The 17842-nt window shown below is 39.7% G+C and overlaps 1 protein-coding gene across 1 annotated transcript in view; it reads left to right on the forward strand.

Moving 5' to 3' along the window:
* Window positions 1-17842, forward strand: part of RAD21L1 (RAD21 cohesin complex component like 1) — a 34134-nt gene that overhangs the window by 1314 nt on the left and 14978 nt on the right. Inside the window, exons 2-9 of the mRNA XM_048820111.2 lie at window positions 1741-1870; window positions 4790-4889; window positions 6999-7105; window positions 8048-8233; window positions 11159-11260; window positions 12087-12200; window positions 14522-14751; window positions 17631-17733. Of these exons, the coding sequence (XP_048676068.1) occupies window positions 1741-1870; window positions 4790-4889; window positions 6999-7105; window positions 8048-8233; window positions 11159-11260; window positions 12087-12200; window positions 14522-14751; window positions 17631-17733 (1072 nt within the window). The remainder of the gene's footprint in view (window positions 1-1740; window positions 1871-4789; window positions 4890-6998; window positions 7106-8047; window positions 8234-11158; window positions 11261-12086; window positions 12201-14521; window positions 14752-17630; window positions 17734-17842) is intronic.

Raw genomic sequence — 17842 nt, forward strand, 5'->3', positions numbered from 1 at the left:
AGATTATTGTAATAAGCAATAAATTCAGTCTCTCTGTTCCCATGATTTTTAGTGGCTATCAAAGTTATGCCTTTAATCTCCCAAGCTCATGTTTTGAAGGTGTTGTACAGGTTTCCTTTGAGGACAAGGACTGAGAGGTCAGATATGTAGTGATCACTTAGTGAAAAGTGTTTGCCCAGAGGTGATGTGGTGGTGTTGTCTTTTATCATTTTCCTGTGAGAGTTAATTTGAGAGCAGAGTGATTATCTCGTTTCACCCACATCGTTGTTATTTGGGCATTTAGTGCACTGGTGAGGTACATCATATTTTGTGATAGGTTTGTGTGGGATCCATGAATCTTGAAAGGTGAGTTGCAGGGGTGTTGATCATTGTAGCAGTGTAGATATGTCTGCAGGTTTTGCATCTGTTGCTCTGGCTGTGTCTGGTGCCGCATTGAGTTGCTGGGTCCTGATCTGTGTAGAGCTTGCTTTCTGATGATGAGCTTGGAGAGGTGGGGTGTTGTTTGAAGGTCAGAAGAAGGGGTTCAGGAAAGATTTCTTTCAGGGTGGGATCCCCATCAAGTATGAGTTGTAGTTGTTCGATGATATCCGATATGAGTTCCAGTGTGCGGAGGTAGGGGTGTGCGGTCGGAGAGGGCTTTATTTCTGTATTGAAGCAGGTATATTTGGGTGGCCCATTCCATGATGTGGTCTGCTTCTCTGGTGGAATGTCCTTCTTTGGTGAAGATGTTTTTCAGTGTGTTAAGGTGTATATCCTGGACTTTCTCCTTGGTGCATATTCTGTGGTATCTGAGTGCCTGGCTGTCGATAACGAATTTCTTGGTGTGTTTGGAATGCTTACTAGATCTATGAACGTAGGTATGGTGACCTGTATCTTTCTTGTATATAGTTGTCTATAGGGTTCCATTGTTGAAGCTGATCATGGTGTTGAGAAAGTTGATGCTAGTGTGGGAGTGTTCCAGAAAGAGTTTAATGGATACATGGTGGTTGTTGACGTTATGGTGGAAATCTATGCGGGAGTTTAAGTTGTCTTTCCAGAGGGTGAAAATATAATTGATGTATCTCAGGTATATCATTGGTTTCATGTATAGGTGCCAGAACTAGGGGTGCTGGGGGCACTACTGCACCCCCCAGCTTGAAGTGGTTTCCATTATATACAGGGTTTACAGTTCGGTTCAATGGCTCTCAGCACCTCCACTATAAAAATTGTTCCAGCAACCTTGGTTTCATGGTGCATTTGTTCAAAAATTCTTCCTAGAAACTCCAGCCAAGATTGTGGCCCCAGTTCAAGGCACTGTACAAATGCATAGTAAGGGCTAGTCCATGTCTTGAAAAGCTTGCAATCTAAATAGACAAGACAGATAAAGTGTGGGTGGAGGAGACAGAACACAGAGGTGAAGTGAGTTGCCTGAGGTCACATAGCAAGTGTGGCAGAGCCAGGAACAGAACCAAAGTCTTCTGAGTCCTAGTCCAGTACCCTATCCACCAGGAATTGTCTTCTTTTAAGTGACAATAGCTCTTGATCTCCAACTCTGTTAGCCTGAATATCTCAGAATGACACATACCATGTTGTTTTATTGTTTAATTGAGCTCTTTTTCTATACTTAGCTAGCACATAAAGAAATTGTTCAAAGACTTCACTAGTATACCTTTTGCTTTGTATAGTAACTATACTATCATTTTGTCTTAATGATTTTGCCACGAATATTAATACTTGAACCATTTAAAAAAATCATTAAAGGTTAACATTGCTCTGCGCACCTCAGGACACTTGCTTTTGGGAGTGGTGCGAATCTATCATAGGAAGGCAAAATACCTTTTGGCAGACTGCAGTGAAGCTTTAGTGAAAATGAAGATGGCCTTTCGTCCAGGTATGTACCGAATTCTGCATTTGTCTGTCCATGTCATTTACAGCAGTGGTTCTCAAAGCCCGTCTGCCGCTTATTCAGGGAAAGCCCCTGGTGCGCCAGACCGGTTTGTTTACCTGCCGCGTCAGCAGGTTCGGCCGATCGCGGCTCCCACTGGCCACGGTTCACCGCTCCAGGCCAATGGGGGCTGCGGGAAGCGGCGCAGGCCAAGGGACATGCTGCCGCCCTTCCTGCAGCGCCCATTGGCCTGGAGCGGCAAACCATGGCCAGTGGGAGCCACGATCGGCCGAACCTGCTGATGCGGCAGGTAAACAAACCGGTCCGGCCCGCCAGGAGCTTTCCCTAAACAAGCAGCAGACCGGCTTTGAGGACCACTGCTTTACAGCTTCTTATCTTTAAATTTCATTTGGGATATTCCAGTCAGATATACATTATTGATTTCAACACAAGTTGGACTTCCTGGTGCTTAACAAAAAGAATTAATGGTTATTTTGAATGTAATTTGATCTTTTTGGCTCCTTTGGGGAGGTAGTATTGTTTCATGCTTAGAGCAGAGGGCTATGAACAGAGGAACTTTGGCTCTATTCCCAAATGTACCATTAAGTAATTATATGACCTTTGTCAAGTCATTTAACCTTTTTATGGTCTAGGGCAGGTCTACACTTAAACTGTGACACTATATACCTAGTGGGAGTGCCCTGTAACCCACATATTCATCATTTATATATAACTGTGATATTTCACATAAAGCATGCCATGTGGTGTATCAAAGGAAAGGTTATGATATGCTGAAAGCCATTGTTCTATCTAAATACGTATATCATTAGTGCATATGAAGTAATGAGACTGTGTTTTATGGTTGTCACTAAAATATGCTGTGAGTTGGGGAATTGTCTAGGTATTAGATCCCCAGAGTCAAGGACAAGGTTGCTAACCAACGCCTGGGTGGGTATCAAACAACCAACAGCCATTGTCCAGCAAGGGAATTACAATTCAATTACTTGTTTGAACAAGGCCACACCAGGAGAATTGCTCAACCAGCCTTGCCTGGTGACTCAGCAATGACCGCCATACATGCCTGGACTTATGTTCTCCAAGCACATGGACTAAGGAAGTGGTTTTCAACCTGTGGGTCATGACCCAGTATGGGATTGCGGAATGTAAGGATCATGGCAGCTTTGGTGAGCACCGCTGACTGGGCCATTAAAAGTCTCGTTGGTGGTGCTGCCTGGCTAAGGCAGGCTAGTCCCTACCTGTTCTGACATCGTGCTGCGCCCGGAAGCTGCCAGTAGCAGGTGAGGCTCCTAGGCAGGGGAGCCATGGGGCTCCGTGCACTGCCCCCACCCCAAGCATCAGCTCTGCACTCCCATTGGCCTGTTCCCAGCCATTGGGAGCTGGTGGGGCACTGCCTGCGGGTGAGAGCTGCACAGAGCCGCTTGCTCACCTCTGCCTAGGAGCTGGACCTGCTGCTGGCTGCTGCCAGGGCGTAGCGCGGTCCACGGTGCCAGGACCATCAGGAAGCCTCCTGCCTTACCACTCCTGATTTGCTGCTGACCGGGAGCCACCCGAGATAAGCCCGGGCCTCAACCCTGCGCCCCAATCACCTGCCTCAGCCCTGAGCCCCCCGAAGCCCAGAGCTCCTTCCTGCACCCCAAACCCCTCATCCCCGGCCCCACTCCAGAGCCTGCACCCCCAGACCAGAGCCCTGACCCCCTCCTGCATCCCAACCCCGTGACTCGGCAAGAGCCCCCTCCCACAAAGTGAATCCCTCATTCCCGGCCCAACCTTGCAGCCCTCACACTCGCACCCCAACCGAGTGCCCTAGCCCTGATCTCCTCCCACATCCCAAACCCCTCATCCCCAGCTCCGGTGGGTCGTGGGCATCAACAAATTTCTTCAACTGGGTCACCAGAAAAAAAGTTTGAAAACCACTGGACTAAGGGATGTGTATAAAACAGAACAGAGTGGCCCCATGGGTCTTGAGCAGTGCAAAATGGTATGGTCCTGAATTACAAGGCTGGGAGCTGGGGGGGATTTGGCTGGTGCTTTCTCTGTGTGATTCATGAGTGGCTCTGGGAGCATTCATGCACTCTAGCTGGGTATGGGGCTCCACATGCAGTTGTGTTGAGTTATAACAGCACCTGGAGGGGTTTGCTTCTTGTCACAAGCAAAGCATTGAGAGAGACAGCCCAGGCTGGAGAGTTAAGGGGACACAGCAGTCCCACAGTCCCAGGATATGCCCCAGGGATCCCGTCACATAAACCACTGCAGTGACACAGCTGCAGTGCTTCAGTGAAGACCTTACCTATGCCAATGGGAGACGCTTCTCCCATGGGTGTAGGTACTCCACCTCCCTGCGAGGTGATAGCTATGTCAACGGGAGAATTCTCCTGTTGACTTAGCGTTGTCTATGGAGGGAATTAGGTCGGTTTCACTGTGTAGCTTGGGGTGTGGATTTGTCACACCCCATAGCAATGTAGTTATGTCAACCTAATTTCCTAGTGTATACCTTGCCTTAGTGGTTGTTAGTGGCCAAAATTTTCCATGGTCTTTAAACAACTACCAGTTAGTAGTTCCAGCAGACTGACAGCATTTCAGAACCTCTAGCATTTTTCAATGGCACCATACATTTGTATGTATGCCAATAAATAGTATGCCTCTGAAATGTACATGAATTAAAGATTAAATTCCATTTTTGGGTCCTAGTAACAATGGTAAACTTAGTTTATGATGGCAACAGAACTCCTTGATAGATTAACAGTCTTATTGTAAAAACAACGAGGAGTCCTTGTGGCACCTTAGAGACTAATAAATTTATTTGGGCATAAGCTTTCGTGTTTGTAAACATAAGTTTTTGTAAACACTTGTGAGAACATGACTCCTTATCACTGCTTATTTTGTTATGTTTTGCTTTTCTTTTAGGACTTGTTGATCTTCCAGAAGAGAGCTTTGAAGCTGCTTATAATTCCATTACATTGCCTGAAGAATTTCCTGATTTTGACACACAACTACCTGACTTGAAGTAAATGTTTCTCAGCTTTTCTTTATATTTTGTCTGGCCTCATTTTCTCAGAGGTAAAACTGTATGTTCTTGCTTATTATCTGACCCATACTCAGCATGCAGGTGGTACAGTTATTCCAGTTATTTGAATTTGATAACCTGATTCTTCCATATTCTAAGCCATAGAATTATGTATTGGTATAGTTCTTCCAATCCCATTTTATGAACACAGTCCTTTTCAATGAAGTAGTTGTTTCAATTTAGGCTTTAGAAGTTTTTCATTTAATTTATTTGAATGAATACTAGAGACAGAAAAGTTGAACTGCTGTGCTCCAGAGGAGGCAGCCCAAGTAGCCTAAATTTCATTCTGTTGTAAGAACAGAGTAGCCTGGATCCATGGCATAGCAATCCTTCACTGCTATGACCTAAAACTGAATTTAAAATTCTGGTCTTTTGCTCCCTGAGGTCTGGTAGGCAATGGGAGGCAGCATGTTGACACTTCAGAAGTTATTAAGATCTGGGAACTAAAACACTTGTTTCTGATGGACTTTAGTGGGGTCAGAGCCAAAGCATAGTGCACCTTCTCAGACATTTTCCCTTTACATCTCAATAAATGTAGTTATTTTGGATCTGAAAGTGTTTGCTATTTTTTGTTATAAATCTAATTTCAGAAAACCTGTAGCTTACAGATAATAATACATAATTGTTTTCAGTCGAATCAAGTAGTAAAATGTGCCACTGTGTGAGGAACAATGATGGAGCTCCCTTTTTCAAATTAATTAAAGAGTTTATAGGGTTTAATTTACAGATGATATGCTATATTGAGGAGTCCATTATGTGACATTGTATCTGGCAGAAAATGGGACTTGTATGTAATTGATAGAAGCTGAAGTTGGACAACATGAAGGTGTGGTTGGTAGGTAAAAATAAGTTTTTATAGAACATGATAGGGATGATGTTTTCCCCTGTCAAGCAAGTTTGCAGTCATGGGGTATATCTTGATTACAAATTGCTCCTGGATTCGGAGGTAGTTTTAATAGCCAGGAGCTCCTCTGTCTAAGTGCATTAGGCTAAGGCCTTGTCTACACTGCCACTTTACAGCGCTGAAACTTTCTTGCACAGGGGGGTGGGAATAAAAGCAAGTTTCAGTGTTGTAAAGTGGCAGTATAGACAGTGCACCAGCGCTGGGAGCTACTCCCCTCGTGGGGGTGGGTTTTTTACAGCACTCCCAGTGTTGGTGCCATGACTACACAGCCACATTAAAGCTCTGCCGCAGCAGTGCTTTAACGTTGGTAGTGAAGATATACCCTAAATCAGTGGTTCTCAAAGCCAGTCTGCCGCTTGTTCAGGGAAAGCCCCTGCCGGGCCGGACTGGTTTGTTTACCTGCCGCGTCCGCAGGTGCGGCCGATAGCGGCTCCCACTGGCTGCAGTTTGCCGCTCCAGGCCAATGGGGGCTGTGGGAAGGGCGGCCAGCACATCCCTTGGCCCGCGCTGCTTTCTGCAGCCCCCATTGGCCTGAAGCGGTGAACTGCGGCCACTAGGAGCTGCGATCGGCCAAACCTGCTGATGCGGCAGGTAAACAAACCGGTCCGGCCCGGCAGGGGCTTTCCCTGAACAAGCAGTGGATTGGCTTTGAGAACCACTACCCTAAATGCTTTTCTCTCTAGTGTGGACCTTACCACAGTCCTTGTACCTCTGTGACTTCATGACTAGATTATTTAATGGGTTGTGCAAACTTCTTTGAAGATTACCTAGAAGCTTCAGCATGTACAGAAGGCAGCTGCCTGCTTGCTTTGAGGTATCAAATGCAGGGAATATATAGCATCTATTTTCCAGTAGCTATGCTGTCTTCCTTTTAGCTTCTAGATGCAATGAGAAGTGTCAGTTTTAATCAGTAAAGCCCTAAGTGGTTTGGGCTCTGGCTACCTGGGAGATTGCCTTTCTCCCTGAATAAGAGTTGACATCAGCTGGGGTGTTTTGGAGTCTTAAAAATTAGTAATTTATTGCTTTTTGTCTTTAAAGAAAAACATATGAGGCTTGAGGACCCTCTGGTTACAAGCTTTTTGCCATGCAGCAACATGGCCAATGTCAATTCATGTTGTTTTTTATATCTTTACATTTTTCATTAGTGCCATTGATGTTGCTGAACACTTTACTTTGAATCAGAGCAGACCTGAAGACATCACACTTCCAGAAGATTATAGAAGGACTATGCTTTCCAGTGATGGGAATTTTGGTGAGAACAGCTGATAAATTAGAATTTGAAAAATTTGTAAGAATTTTTACCGCCATTTTTTCTAATTTATTAGATTTGTACTTCATAAGCAAATGCATTTACATTGATAATGATTTATAAAATTACACTTTAAGATTTAATTACTGTATGCAAGCTCATAAAGCTTATTTTTACTCATATGAAGGATTTGTTTGCTTGTTGTAATTGCTGAGTCTACTTATTCTCTTTGGGCTTGATCCAAAGACCACAGAAGTCAATGGAAATGCACCTGTTGGTTAAAGTGGGCTTTGAAATGAGCAATAAGTGCCTTAAAACTTAATGGGCACAATTCTTGTTTACGCTGCCGCCCCTTTAAGTGAGTGGAAACATAATATATGCAATTTAGGCTTGTGTTAACTGCAGAGTTAACTTGACTTCTTACCCAACCCCAACCCAAGTCCCGTCCACACACAAAAATCTCTCACTTGAGTTGGCTGGCCCATCAGAGAATACAGATTAAAGCCCGATCGCTGATCACACTTGAACAGCTAACACAACCACTCCTCTGCTAGAGGAATGTAAAGAGGCCTTAATGTAAAGGAAAATCAAGCCGAAGGCTAAGTCTACACTGCACTTTCGTTGGTAAAGTTGGTCAGGGGTGTGAAAAAAACACACACACATGACTTGTTGGGGGTGGTTTTATTTTGTCCGCAGGAGAGCTCTCTCTTGCCGACAAAGGGCGGCTACACTGCGTACCTTACAGCGGCACAGCTGTGCCACTGTAAGGTGTGCAATGTAGATATAGCCTAATATATTTTGTGTTTTTACTGAACTAGCTTAAATTGTTTGTTCTGTAATGCAACCTCATTTTGAGAATTTTCTAAAATTCTGAGGAAATTGACATATATGTATTTCAACTGTATTGACATAAGGAGTTATCAGTAATTATATATGTTTGTTCAGGTGAGGAGACCGAAATACTAAGAGGACATAGCTTCTTCAATGATGGCAAATTAATCAGTACTAATAGTCTCTTGCTTGATCAGAGCTCAGTGAGCCTCTCTGGAGACAAATCTATACTACGTGACGACACACATGGATTCAAACTCGATGGTTTTGGAGATGAAGATGTCCCGGGGGATATGATTGGTATGGTTTGTCATAGATGAACACAGTCCAATCAATTCTATCTAAAGTATTTTTACTGTAAAAACCCTACACAAAATGTAAATAAAAATAGAACTTGTATTTGAAAACATTTTTTCTGAAACTTACTGTGTGTTTCCTTTGCATTTTTAGTTTTTCACTACTTAATAATAAACTGAACTCATTTATATAATCCCAGACCAAAACTCCGTTAAAATGAAATTAAGGGTGAGAGTACATATCAGCAGTTTGGGGTAAAATATATTTTGGGAATGTGCAATTATCCCACAATCAGGCATTATAAAACCAGAAAATTGAGAGTTAAGGTTAAACTTAAAAGAAATTCAAACACGTTAAGGTATGGAAATGCACAGTTAGGGCATTCAGACAGTCTTAACTTTGCCCTTTCGTGACACCAAGCAATAACCATTTGATTTTGATTAAGGCATTTTAGTGGTTTTGGTTCCAGATTCAATTAAAGTGATATTTTAAAACACATTAGGTTTTTTTCTTTATTTCACCTCATTGTGTCACCTGCTTGGCCCTCTCTCCTTCACCCCACATTTCCCAGCACATGCATATGTGTGCACACAAACCAGTTTTCCCCTTCCCCACTGATCCTCTCCTGCACTATACCCCTGGTTCCCCATTCTGTCGTCTCTGTTTAGTAGATGTGGTGCAACAGTTTGCTTTTGAAAACAAATGTTTAGCATTAATTGTCACTTTTTGTCATTTTTTTTTTTACCAGTGAAAGTCTCTCCATCAGCACAAGCTTGTACATAAGAATCTTCTTCAGTGAAACTTACATAGAATTGCCCATTTTCAAAATGGTTTCAACGCAGGACTGAGGCCATGTCTTCCCTCAGTTAATGTACCCCATTTAAAAATGACCGCTACTTTCCACTGTTCCCAGGAAGAGTGAAGCCACCCATCTTTTTTGTTAAGAGCACTGTATGGCCACACTCCCACTGAGAACAATGGGAAATAGGTGACCTTCTCAAAATGATCACCTAACTGTGGACAAGTTATGTCTTAAGTTATGTCCAGAGTCTTCTTGAGAAAAATGGGATGGCAGCCATTATGAAAGAGGGCAGTTCTAGACAGAATTCATTGTAATGGAATGTTATTTGTTATCCCCTTGCTGAGGAGAAATGTTCAGCTATAAAGAATAAACAGGGAGAAATTACCATTAATCCTAAAAAATAAAGTCTTCAGATGTAGTCTATGGAGTGAGTTTTAACTGTAAATAAAGTCTGAATCATTTGTATTATTCTGTTATTAAGATAATTCAGGACAATTAAAGAGCCCTACATTGTATGCCATATTTTTAGAGGATCTCTTTTTAAATTAATTTTAACTTAATCTAATTAACAATTTACTTGTAAATTCTGAGAAAATTAATTATGTTCCCAAAGAGTAAGTACAGCAGTTTTGGGAAGGATATGCTGTATCTTCATACGTAACAAAGTACTTGAATTGCTGCTTTAAGTGCAAAACTCAGCTCTGGCTTTACTATATCACTGCAAGTGGTGCTTCCATAATAAAACATCACAAGTAAATCATCATTTGAAATTTATGCTTAAAACTGGTTTCAGTCCATTTTCCTCCGCTTGTGTTTTTTGCATCTATATCCAAGCAAAAACATTTTAGAACTACAGCCTTTCCTGTTGTACTACAACAAAATACTTTTCTCAAAAGAAATATTTGGAAATTAATGGCAAGTCAAGTGTGTCATTATGCCTGCCGTTTTGAAGGACCAGCACTGTAAACAGCTATAATTAATGGTCTTAGAATTTACATACAAACCCCTTATTTTAAGGGTTAATAATGAAACTATAAAAAAAAACTTGGATAAAAGTTGGTATGTACATTTTTTTTAAACTGCTGGAAGAAGAAAAAAATGATTATTTTTAACTTTCAGGGGAGAAACATAGATGCCAACTTAAACCAAATATTTTTTTTGACAAGAAGTAAAATATCATAAACTTTTTTTTAATTTCGTCCTCTTCATAATAGCAAGAGCAGCTAAGTACACTTTGTGCGTGGTTTGTTAAATTTTCATTATGATTTTGCAAGACGTGTAAAAATATAAAATAATAGACATTTTACCAAAGTATGGTGGTGTTTTTTGCTTATTTATCTCAAAATAGTTTGTTTACAAACAGCTGTCTTGTAAGTGATTAAATTTGTAATATGAGTTAATCAATTTTGACATTTTCACATAGAATTTTACTAATTATAAAGCACTCTCTGTAAGCACTGGGGCCTCATTGGCAGGATGCTGCACACCTCTTCTTATTAGCCAAACACCCTCAGCTCCCATTGATTTCGCAAGAGATGCACACCATCTTGCAGGATTGAGCTCTATATAATTCCTTCTAAATAATTCATTATAATGGATTCTGCTGGCCTATTGCATAAATAATGCTATTTTAAAACATTTTTATATATGACTACCCTGTTGACTGACTTAATAGCTTTTTAAATTGAAATGTAAATTTACATTTGTATTAATGTAGTAGATATACCATAGGGTATTGTAAAATATGATAATGTGCAGATTAGTTTTAATTTTGAAATGTACTTATTTAGCTTTTGGTGATTCCTGCTGTGTATAAGCTAGAACACGTTTGGGGCTTTGTTTGTTTTTTAGAATAAGGAAGTTATATATAAAAAAACTTTTTAAACAACATTAAAGATCATACTTTCACAGGTGAAAGGCAGAAAATTCAAAATTAAGTCTAATTCTCTCCTTTATACACATTGTTTTGTATTAAGAAAGCTTTAATTCTAAATCTTCAGACTTGTTTAAGTCAGTCTCTTGCTTTAAACGCAAGACTAATATTTAAATAGTAACATTTGGCTGGATCATTTGTTTTATTACCACTAAAGCTTAGAATGATTAAAATTATGCATTTTATTTTCAAGAAAATCTGCTGAGGACTGAGCAAAATAGCCTAATTTATGACATTCTTGACATGGAGGAAGAAGTTCCTTTGTCACAGGAGCTTCCTGATGATAATGTAGTGGGTGAGTCTGTAATGTTTCTGTTCCTTCTGATTACCTAAATCAGCACTTCACTTATTTGTTAATGTACAATACTAGTGTTATGCAGGCATTATGTGATCAGAATCATATCCTTTGCTTCGTTGCTGCCTTGGGTTCTGTTTTCCTTTTTTCTTATATACTTTGTTCCCCTTTCAGGTATAATTAATTCTTGGAATTCTGTGTCTGTAACTCGACATTGATAGAAACATGTTTTTAAATTATACCTTTTTTCTCCCTCATAGGATGTTGTGAGGTTTAGTTTGATATCAGCTCCTTGGATGAGAGGGGATATGATTGCTCTTTATAAATACGTCAAGAGGGTAAACACAAGGAAAGAAGAAAAGCTATTTAAGCTTTTTAAAGGACAGTGTTGGCACAAGAGCAAATGGGCATAAGCTGGCTATGAATAAATTTAGGCAGAAAATCAGAAGCAGGTTTCTAACCATCAGATGAGTGAGGTTCTGAAACAGCCTTCCAGTAGGTGTACCGGGGGAAAAAAATATCGAGATTTAAGATGGAGCTTGATAAATTTATGTATGGGTTTACCTGATGGGGATACCTGTGATAGAAGGGGACTAGAATTGATGACCCAGGAGGTCTCTTCTAGTCCTATGTTCCTATGATGAAAGAAACTGCAGAGTGCAAAATATTAGTATTAAAGTATTGTTTTAGAAGCTAGTTTCAGGGAGAAAAAAAATTCGGTTGTACCTTAAGACTTACCCTCATTTTTCTAACTCTAATATTTGTGTTTTGATACCAAATGAATTAATTAAATTATTTTTATTGGATTGTGGGATGTGTTTTACAGTGAATTCCAGCTATGTAGGTTCTATGCATCCAGAAGAAAACCACCAGATGAGTGAAACTACACTGTTGACAAATGAAAAAGAAGGATTTACACTTGACCCAGTTGATGCTACAGGTCAGAGTTCAATCAGTTTCCTGTTAGGTGCATGCAAAGATTACAATTCCTGCTGCATGGAAAACCCTGAAAAGCATTTTATATAAAATTATTCTAGTTATATGACTTGCTTTACTCTCCTCACTCATTATTACTAAGGATATTTGTGTCAGAGATTATTTTTATTTACGTACATTTCATCTGTTCCTGCTGTCAAAGTTCAGTTCTATTCTGAAAAGTGACTATGGAAAAAGGGCATTTTCTTACTCAACTGATCCACTCCCAATGTGTATTCACAGTCTTCTCCACTTACTAAAATAAGTTTTATTACTTTTCACTCCTGTTAGCAATGCAAAACCAATACTGCTGTAGGAGAGTGAACTGTATTCAATTCTGGCTTATATACCATCAACAGAATTGTTAACTCAATTCCAGTTGCAGAATCTTTGTTTGTGAGTTGTGGCCAGAAAGAACCAACATTGACTTTCAGATTCCAGGATGAATTTTCAGGGTTTGCAGTCAGAAAAAACATCTTTTTACTTATAAATTGATCTGATTTGTTTTGGAAGTCATGCTATTATTATGGTCACTTTTTAGGGTCAAGTCACACTTTAATTTCTCAGATGAATTGTTATCTCTGTGTTGCATGTTCATAAATATTCCTCAGAAACTAGGTCTGATTTAAAATTCAATTGAATGTGTGCTCCTAATTCCCTTGTGTGCTTTTGAAAATTCCACCCTAAGGTTGGAAAACATTCTGTATAGAAATGAATTTTAACAGTTTTCTCTGGAACATCAACAATTCTTTATGCATAGAATGACAGTCTTATCTTCAGATTTCCAACCTTTTAATGCTTTTTTTCATGGTCTTAATTTTACTTAAACATAAAGATTTCCCTAAGATATTGAAAAAGGAAAAAAATTCCTCATTACTGTGATTAACAGGTGTTCAAAGTCAGTTCATTCAAGAAGATTAAAATTGGAAGTCTTGAAGAGATATCTTCAGTCCTTGGAGATACAGGAAATGAAAGTGTAATTTGTTTCATCCACTGGCCAACTCATGTGGTACATTTGTGGGTGTTATCAAATACATAAAATGATACAATGGAAAAGAATGTTATGAAATAAACACCCGCACCATTCATATTGAAACTAAACCTTAGAATGCTTACATTTTCCAATTTTCCTGCCAAATGACTATTGAGATACATATATGTGTGTCTCCATGTGTTGGTGTTCTCCTCATTCAACCTCTTAAAGGGTTAAAACTGACAAAAACAGACATTAATTCTAAAATACTATTTTTTATGGATGTTAGTGATTCTTTGCCTTGCTATCTTCTCAGTAGAGTAAACTGCCTTTACAATACCTGAGAGAGAGGGGAGGTGAGATAATATTTTTATTGGACCAACTTCTGTTGGTGGAAGGTACAAGCTTTTGAGGTATATTGTCTGTCTCTCACACACTTAATCATATCCTCTTACTTAAATAAACCATTACTTTACAGCTTTTTCAGTACAATATTCATAAATCTTCCTGTACTTAGAGGTATTTGAACTTGAGAGTGTGCAGAATTCCCAAAAAAATGAAGAGGCTGTCTTTCTGAAAACTTTTGGTGAAATGGTCCCCTCATTGTCAATGTAATTCTCCAGTTCACTCTACTTTTTTCTAAACTATTTCCAGCCTGTCCTTTTTATTCCAACTATTATATTAATGCTTAAGTTTTAAAGCATCAGAACTTGTTCGTATATATTCATAATTCAACAAGAAATTAGAGGAAAATGTTCTAAACTGTAGTCAAAATGTCCTTATTGTTTGGCTGGTGGTTGCTGTATTGACACTGTTTTTTTTTAGCTTAAAGATTGACCTCAGGATGTGGGGGTGTGGGAGATGAAGGCAATACTTTTAGCCTCTCAAGGAGTGTTACCAGAACACATGCAATAAACAAAATGCCCTCTAAGTTGCTGCAAGAATGTTTTACGAAGAGAGTTGTGGACTGGAAGTAAAGTGGGGGAAATGGCCCACAAAGGGAAGGTCAGCAATGTCAGGGTGGCCTAATATCCAAATCTCTGCTTTAAGAAGATCACAAGCCAGCCCCTCCCCATTCCACACTCTTGGTACAGTATATGCTGTCATCAGAACTATGAGGAAGGGAGAGCTCCTGTTCAGATGTTGACACCAACATGCTGAACAATGAAAATATGGAAAAAAGAATTCAATTTGAATAGCATAGTTTACTTCAGCTGTGTCCTGTGATACCCAGCACCCTAGTATAGTAATAGATAAGCGTCCATCAGAAAAGTAGATAAACGTCCATGTTTGTGAATGTTTCTTATGCTTAGTTGTCATAGGGAGAAGGAGCTTTAAAAGAAAGAGGAAGTTGCTTGTTGATGTAGTGAAGGAGCTCAGCAGCAGTACTATTTACAAACAGCTTAGCAACAGCATGGATACTCTTACTATGTTGGATCTTGCACCCCCCACAAGAAAGTTGATGATATGGAAGAAGTCAGGAGGAGTGGATAAACTTCTGTCCCGTACTACACAGCCTTTGATTAATGCTGAGCTACAAATGGTAAAGGTTTATGCCTTTGTATGCTATTACAACATTACCATATAAGTGATGGGATTGTTGCATATTTAGGACCTGATTATCAGAGATGGTCTCCAATTTTTCAGGTTTAATTTTGTGTGCCCAAGTAACTGTGTGTCCAATAAACTGCAGGTGAAAATATTAACAATTGAATTATCTAATTGTACAGAAATTCAGGTAATTGGATATCTGATGACTATATTTGTATCTACTGGTATTTGCTTCTACAGAAAAGTCTGCCATCTCTAGAATTCAGGCCCTTAATCTTCAAAATTCCAAGAACCAGTACAAGAGGGCATAGAAATATGAGCGTATGTTTGTGATTTCACATATAGGCACTTCGTTGATTGCACACTGGTACATTATTATTTTTCTGATTTATTGCTCTGTAATTAGTACTAGACCATATTGACCTTCTGCAATGATTGTTTGTTATAATAGTAATAAAAATATTATATAGTGCTTTCCACCCGTAGTTTTCAAAGTGCTTTTTGTTTGTTTTTTCTTTAAGTGTTCTGAGGTCTTCAGGCTACCAAGTAAATACAAATGTATTATGATTATTGTTTTATTAATATAATATAATTGAGCAGGAATTATATTCTAGGATGTCCTAGTTTTGAACAATGAATTCCAAGAAAAAAAATTACTAACCTTTAAATTTGTAGAGCCAAATAAGATCAGCTTGAGGAAAAATGTGTGACTTGACCTGACACTGTACTGTTGTAGTAAGAGCCTTATGTTAGAAAGAACATTTTAACAGTCTTATAAGGCAAGAGGTCTTACAGAGAAATGGTGTTAAAATTGTTTTAAATATCTGTAGACATGTCCAGTTTTTCTGAAATTGTCATTTCATTCATTTTAATTACTGAAACATGTTTTCAGTTGCACCAAATGGAAATAGTGCCAGCTAATCAGATCACTGGTGGTGGCTACTTATTTATTGATTTAAAACAAAACTTCATCTGGTTACAAGTAGAACATGCTTTAAAAAAAACAAAACTGTACTTTAAGCTCTTATCTGAAGCACACAAGTCATTTCTCTAAGCCAATCAGAATTCAGCTATTCAATAATGGTACAGTGAACAGCTGTCACTATCTTGCTCCATCGACTGTTAGACAAAAGACTTCAGTCTTTCAGTATAATGGGAATAAAGTAATTGGAATAGAACATTATCACAAGAATACTTCTGTCAGACAAATGTTGAAGCAAAGCAGAAGGAAGAAGTATATTGTGAATCCTGAACAACAGTGTGTATATTTAAACCAGAAGCCTGTGGTATACCTGTTTTTATACTTTTATTTGAAATGTTTTTAATTTTCCCTTTTATTAACTATTTTAGAGGAAGGCAATTGAAACCAATGAGACTATTTGCATGAAATATAATTATTAATATTTTCAAAGCAGTGCAGGGGATTTAGATACATGTCTTTGTGTAGCAAAATCCCCTGCACTGCTTTCAAAATCTTAACCTATGTTTTTAATTTTTAATTTTAAGTAAAAACCTTCATTTGTTAATTGCAATAAGACACTGTACTACATCTTTTTTGATAATAACATACTTACTAGTGTGCCATTGACCTAAAACTTATCTCTGTATCCAGCTATGTCTACATCTCTTAGCACGTTGCAAGACAAGAATCTCTTGAACACTGTCTTCTTATTATTCTGAAGGATGTTGGCTGGAAAAATAGGTCAAATCATGCATGGAAGAACCTTCCAGGCATGGATCCTCACCTCTTTTCCACAGGAGGGAGGTATCAGTTGCTTTGTGGCACTGTTCCCTGCTCCCTCTCCCATGATTTCAGGGACTTTCCAGACAACCTTCTGTTGGTTCAGGGTCCATGATGGGGTGAAGACTGCTGGGAGAGCCCAACTTGGGTGGGAGTAATGCAAAAGGAAGCACATAGTGTCCCCCTACTGGCCCCACAGAGATTATGTAGGCTGTATTACCTTTTATATGGGGCACCTCTTTAGTGGGTCACCCCTCCCTATAAGAGTGTTCCAGGGGAGCTTCTGGAAGAGGACACTGGAGTGCAAGAGCAGGTGTTTAGGCACAGGTGTCCATGCAGATGGCCCCAACCTCTTGTTAATCCTTTGGATCCATACAGATCCCTCAGATCTGCAAGGTTTAGGGACAGAGCCACACCCTGTTCCACATAGAGACAAATCATCCCCCCACAACTATATGAGAGAAACTCCCATGTGAATAACCTCACAGATTTTTCTTTCCCTTATCCCTCTCCAGTGGGTTTCATTATTGGCGTGGTGAGGGGGTTGGTAGGGAGAGATGAGCCAGCCCAGTGTTAGCTTTGCCACTTTCTCACTTAGAACAATTGCTCTTAAATGGTGGCTCGGGACCCTAAAGTGGGTCGTGATCCCGTTTTAATGGTGTTGCCAGGCTGGCTTAGACTTGCTGGGGCCAGGGGCTGAAGCCCAATCACCACTGTCTGGGACCAAAGCCTGAAGGCTTCAGCCCTGGGCAGTTGGGCTCAGGTTACAGGCCTCCTGCCTGGGGCTGAAACCCTCAGACTTTGGCTTTAGGCCTCACCCTACCCCCCTAATCAGAGGGGCAGGGCTCGGGCGGGCTCAGGCTTCGGTCCCCCTTCCTAGGGTCACGTAGCAATTTTTGTTGTCAGAAGGGGGTCGTGGTGCAATGAAGTTTGGGAACCCCGATTTAGAGAATCTCTGCAAAATTGGTTAACAGGGTCTGAGTCAGTGTCTCTAAATTCGGAATTAAAGCAATTAATATACAGTAACTGTCCATCATTTCCTTGTATTTTCTGCTATGTTTTGTTGCTAGTTATTAATCTGAAGTTACATTCTAGAAATATAAAAAAGAAACAAATCTTTGTTTTTACAGTTGTTTTCAAATTGCTTTAAGTATCATGGCTTTAAAACTGGAAGACAAGGTATACAGACAGAGTCTGAAACTGAAGAAACAAGACAAGAGAGAGAGACTACAGGTGAGATTTTTATAATTCTGCTTGTCTCAACTGATTTTATTATTTAACCACCAGAAAATATTTTGTTTTAAACTCACACATTTTATTTAGTGTTTCAGACACAAAACAT

This window comes from Caretta caretta, chromosome 13, assembly GCF_965140235.1.
Source record: "Caretta caretta isolate rCarCar2 chromosome 13, rCarCar1.hap1, whole genome shotgun sequence".
In the NCBI taxonomy this organism is placed as follows: domain Eukaryota; kingdom Metazoa; phylum Chordata; order Testudines; family Cheloniidae; genus Caretta; species Caretta caretta.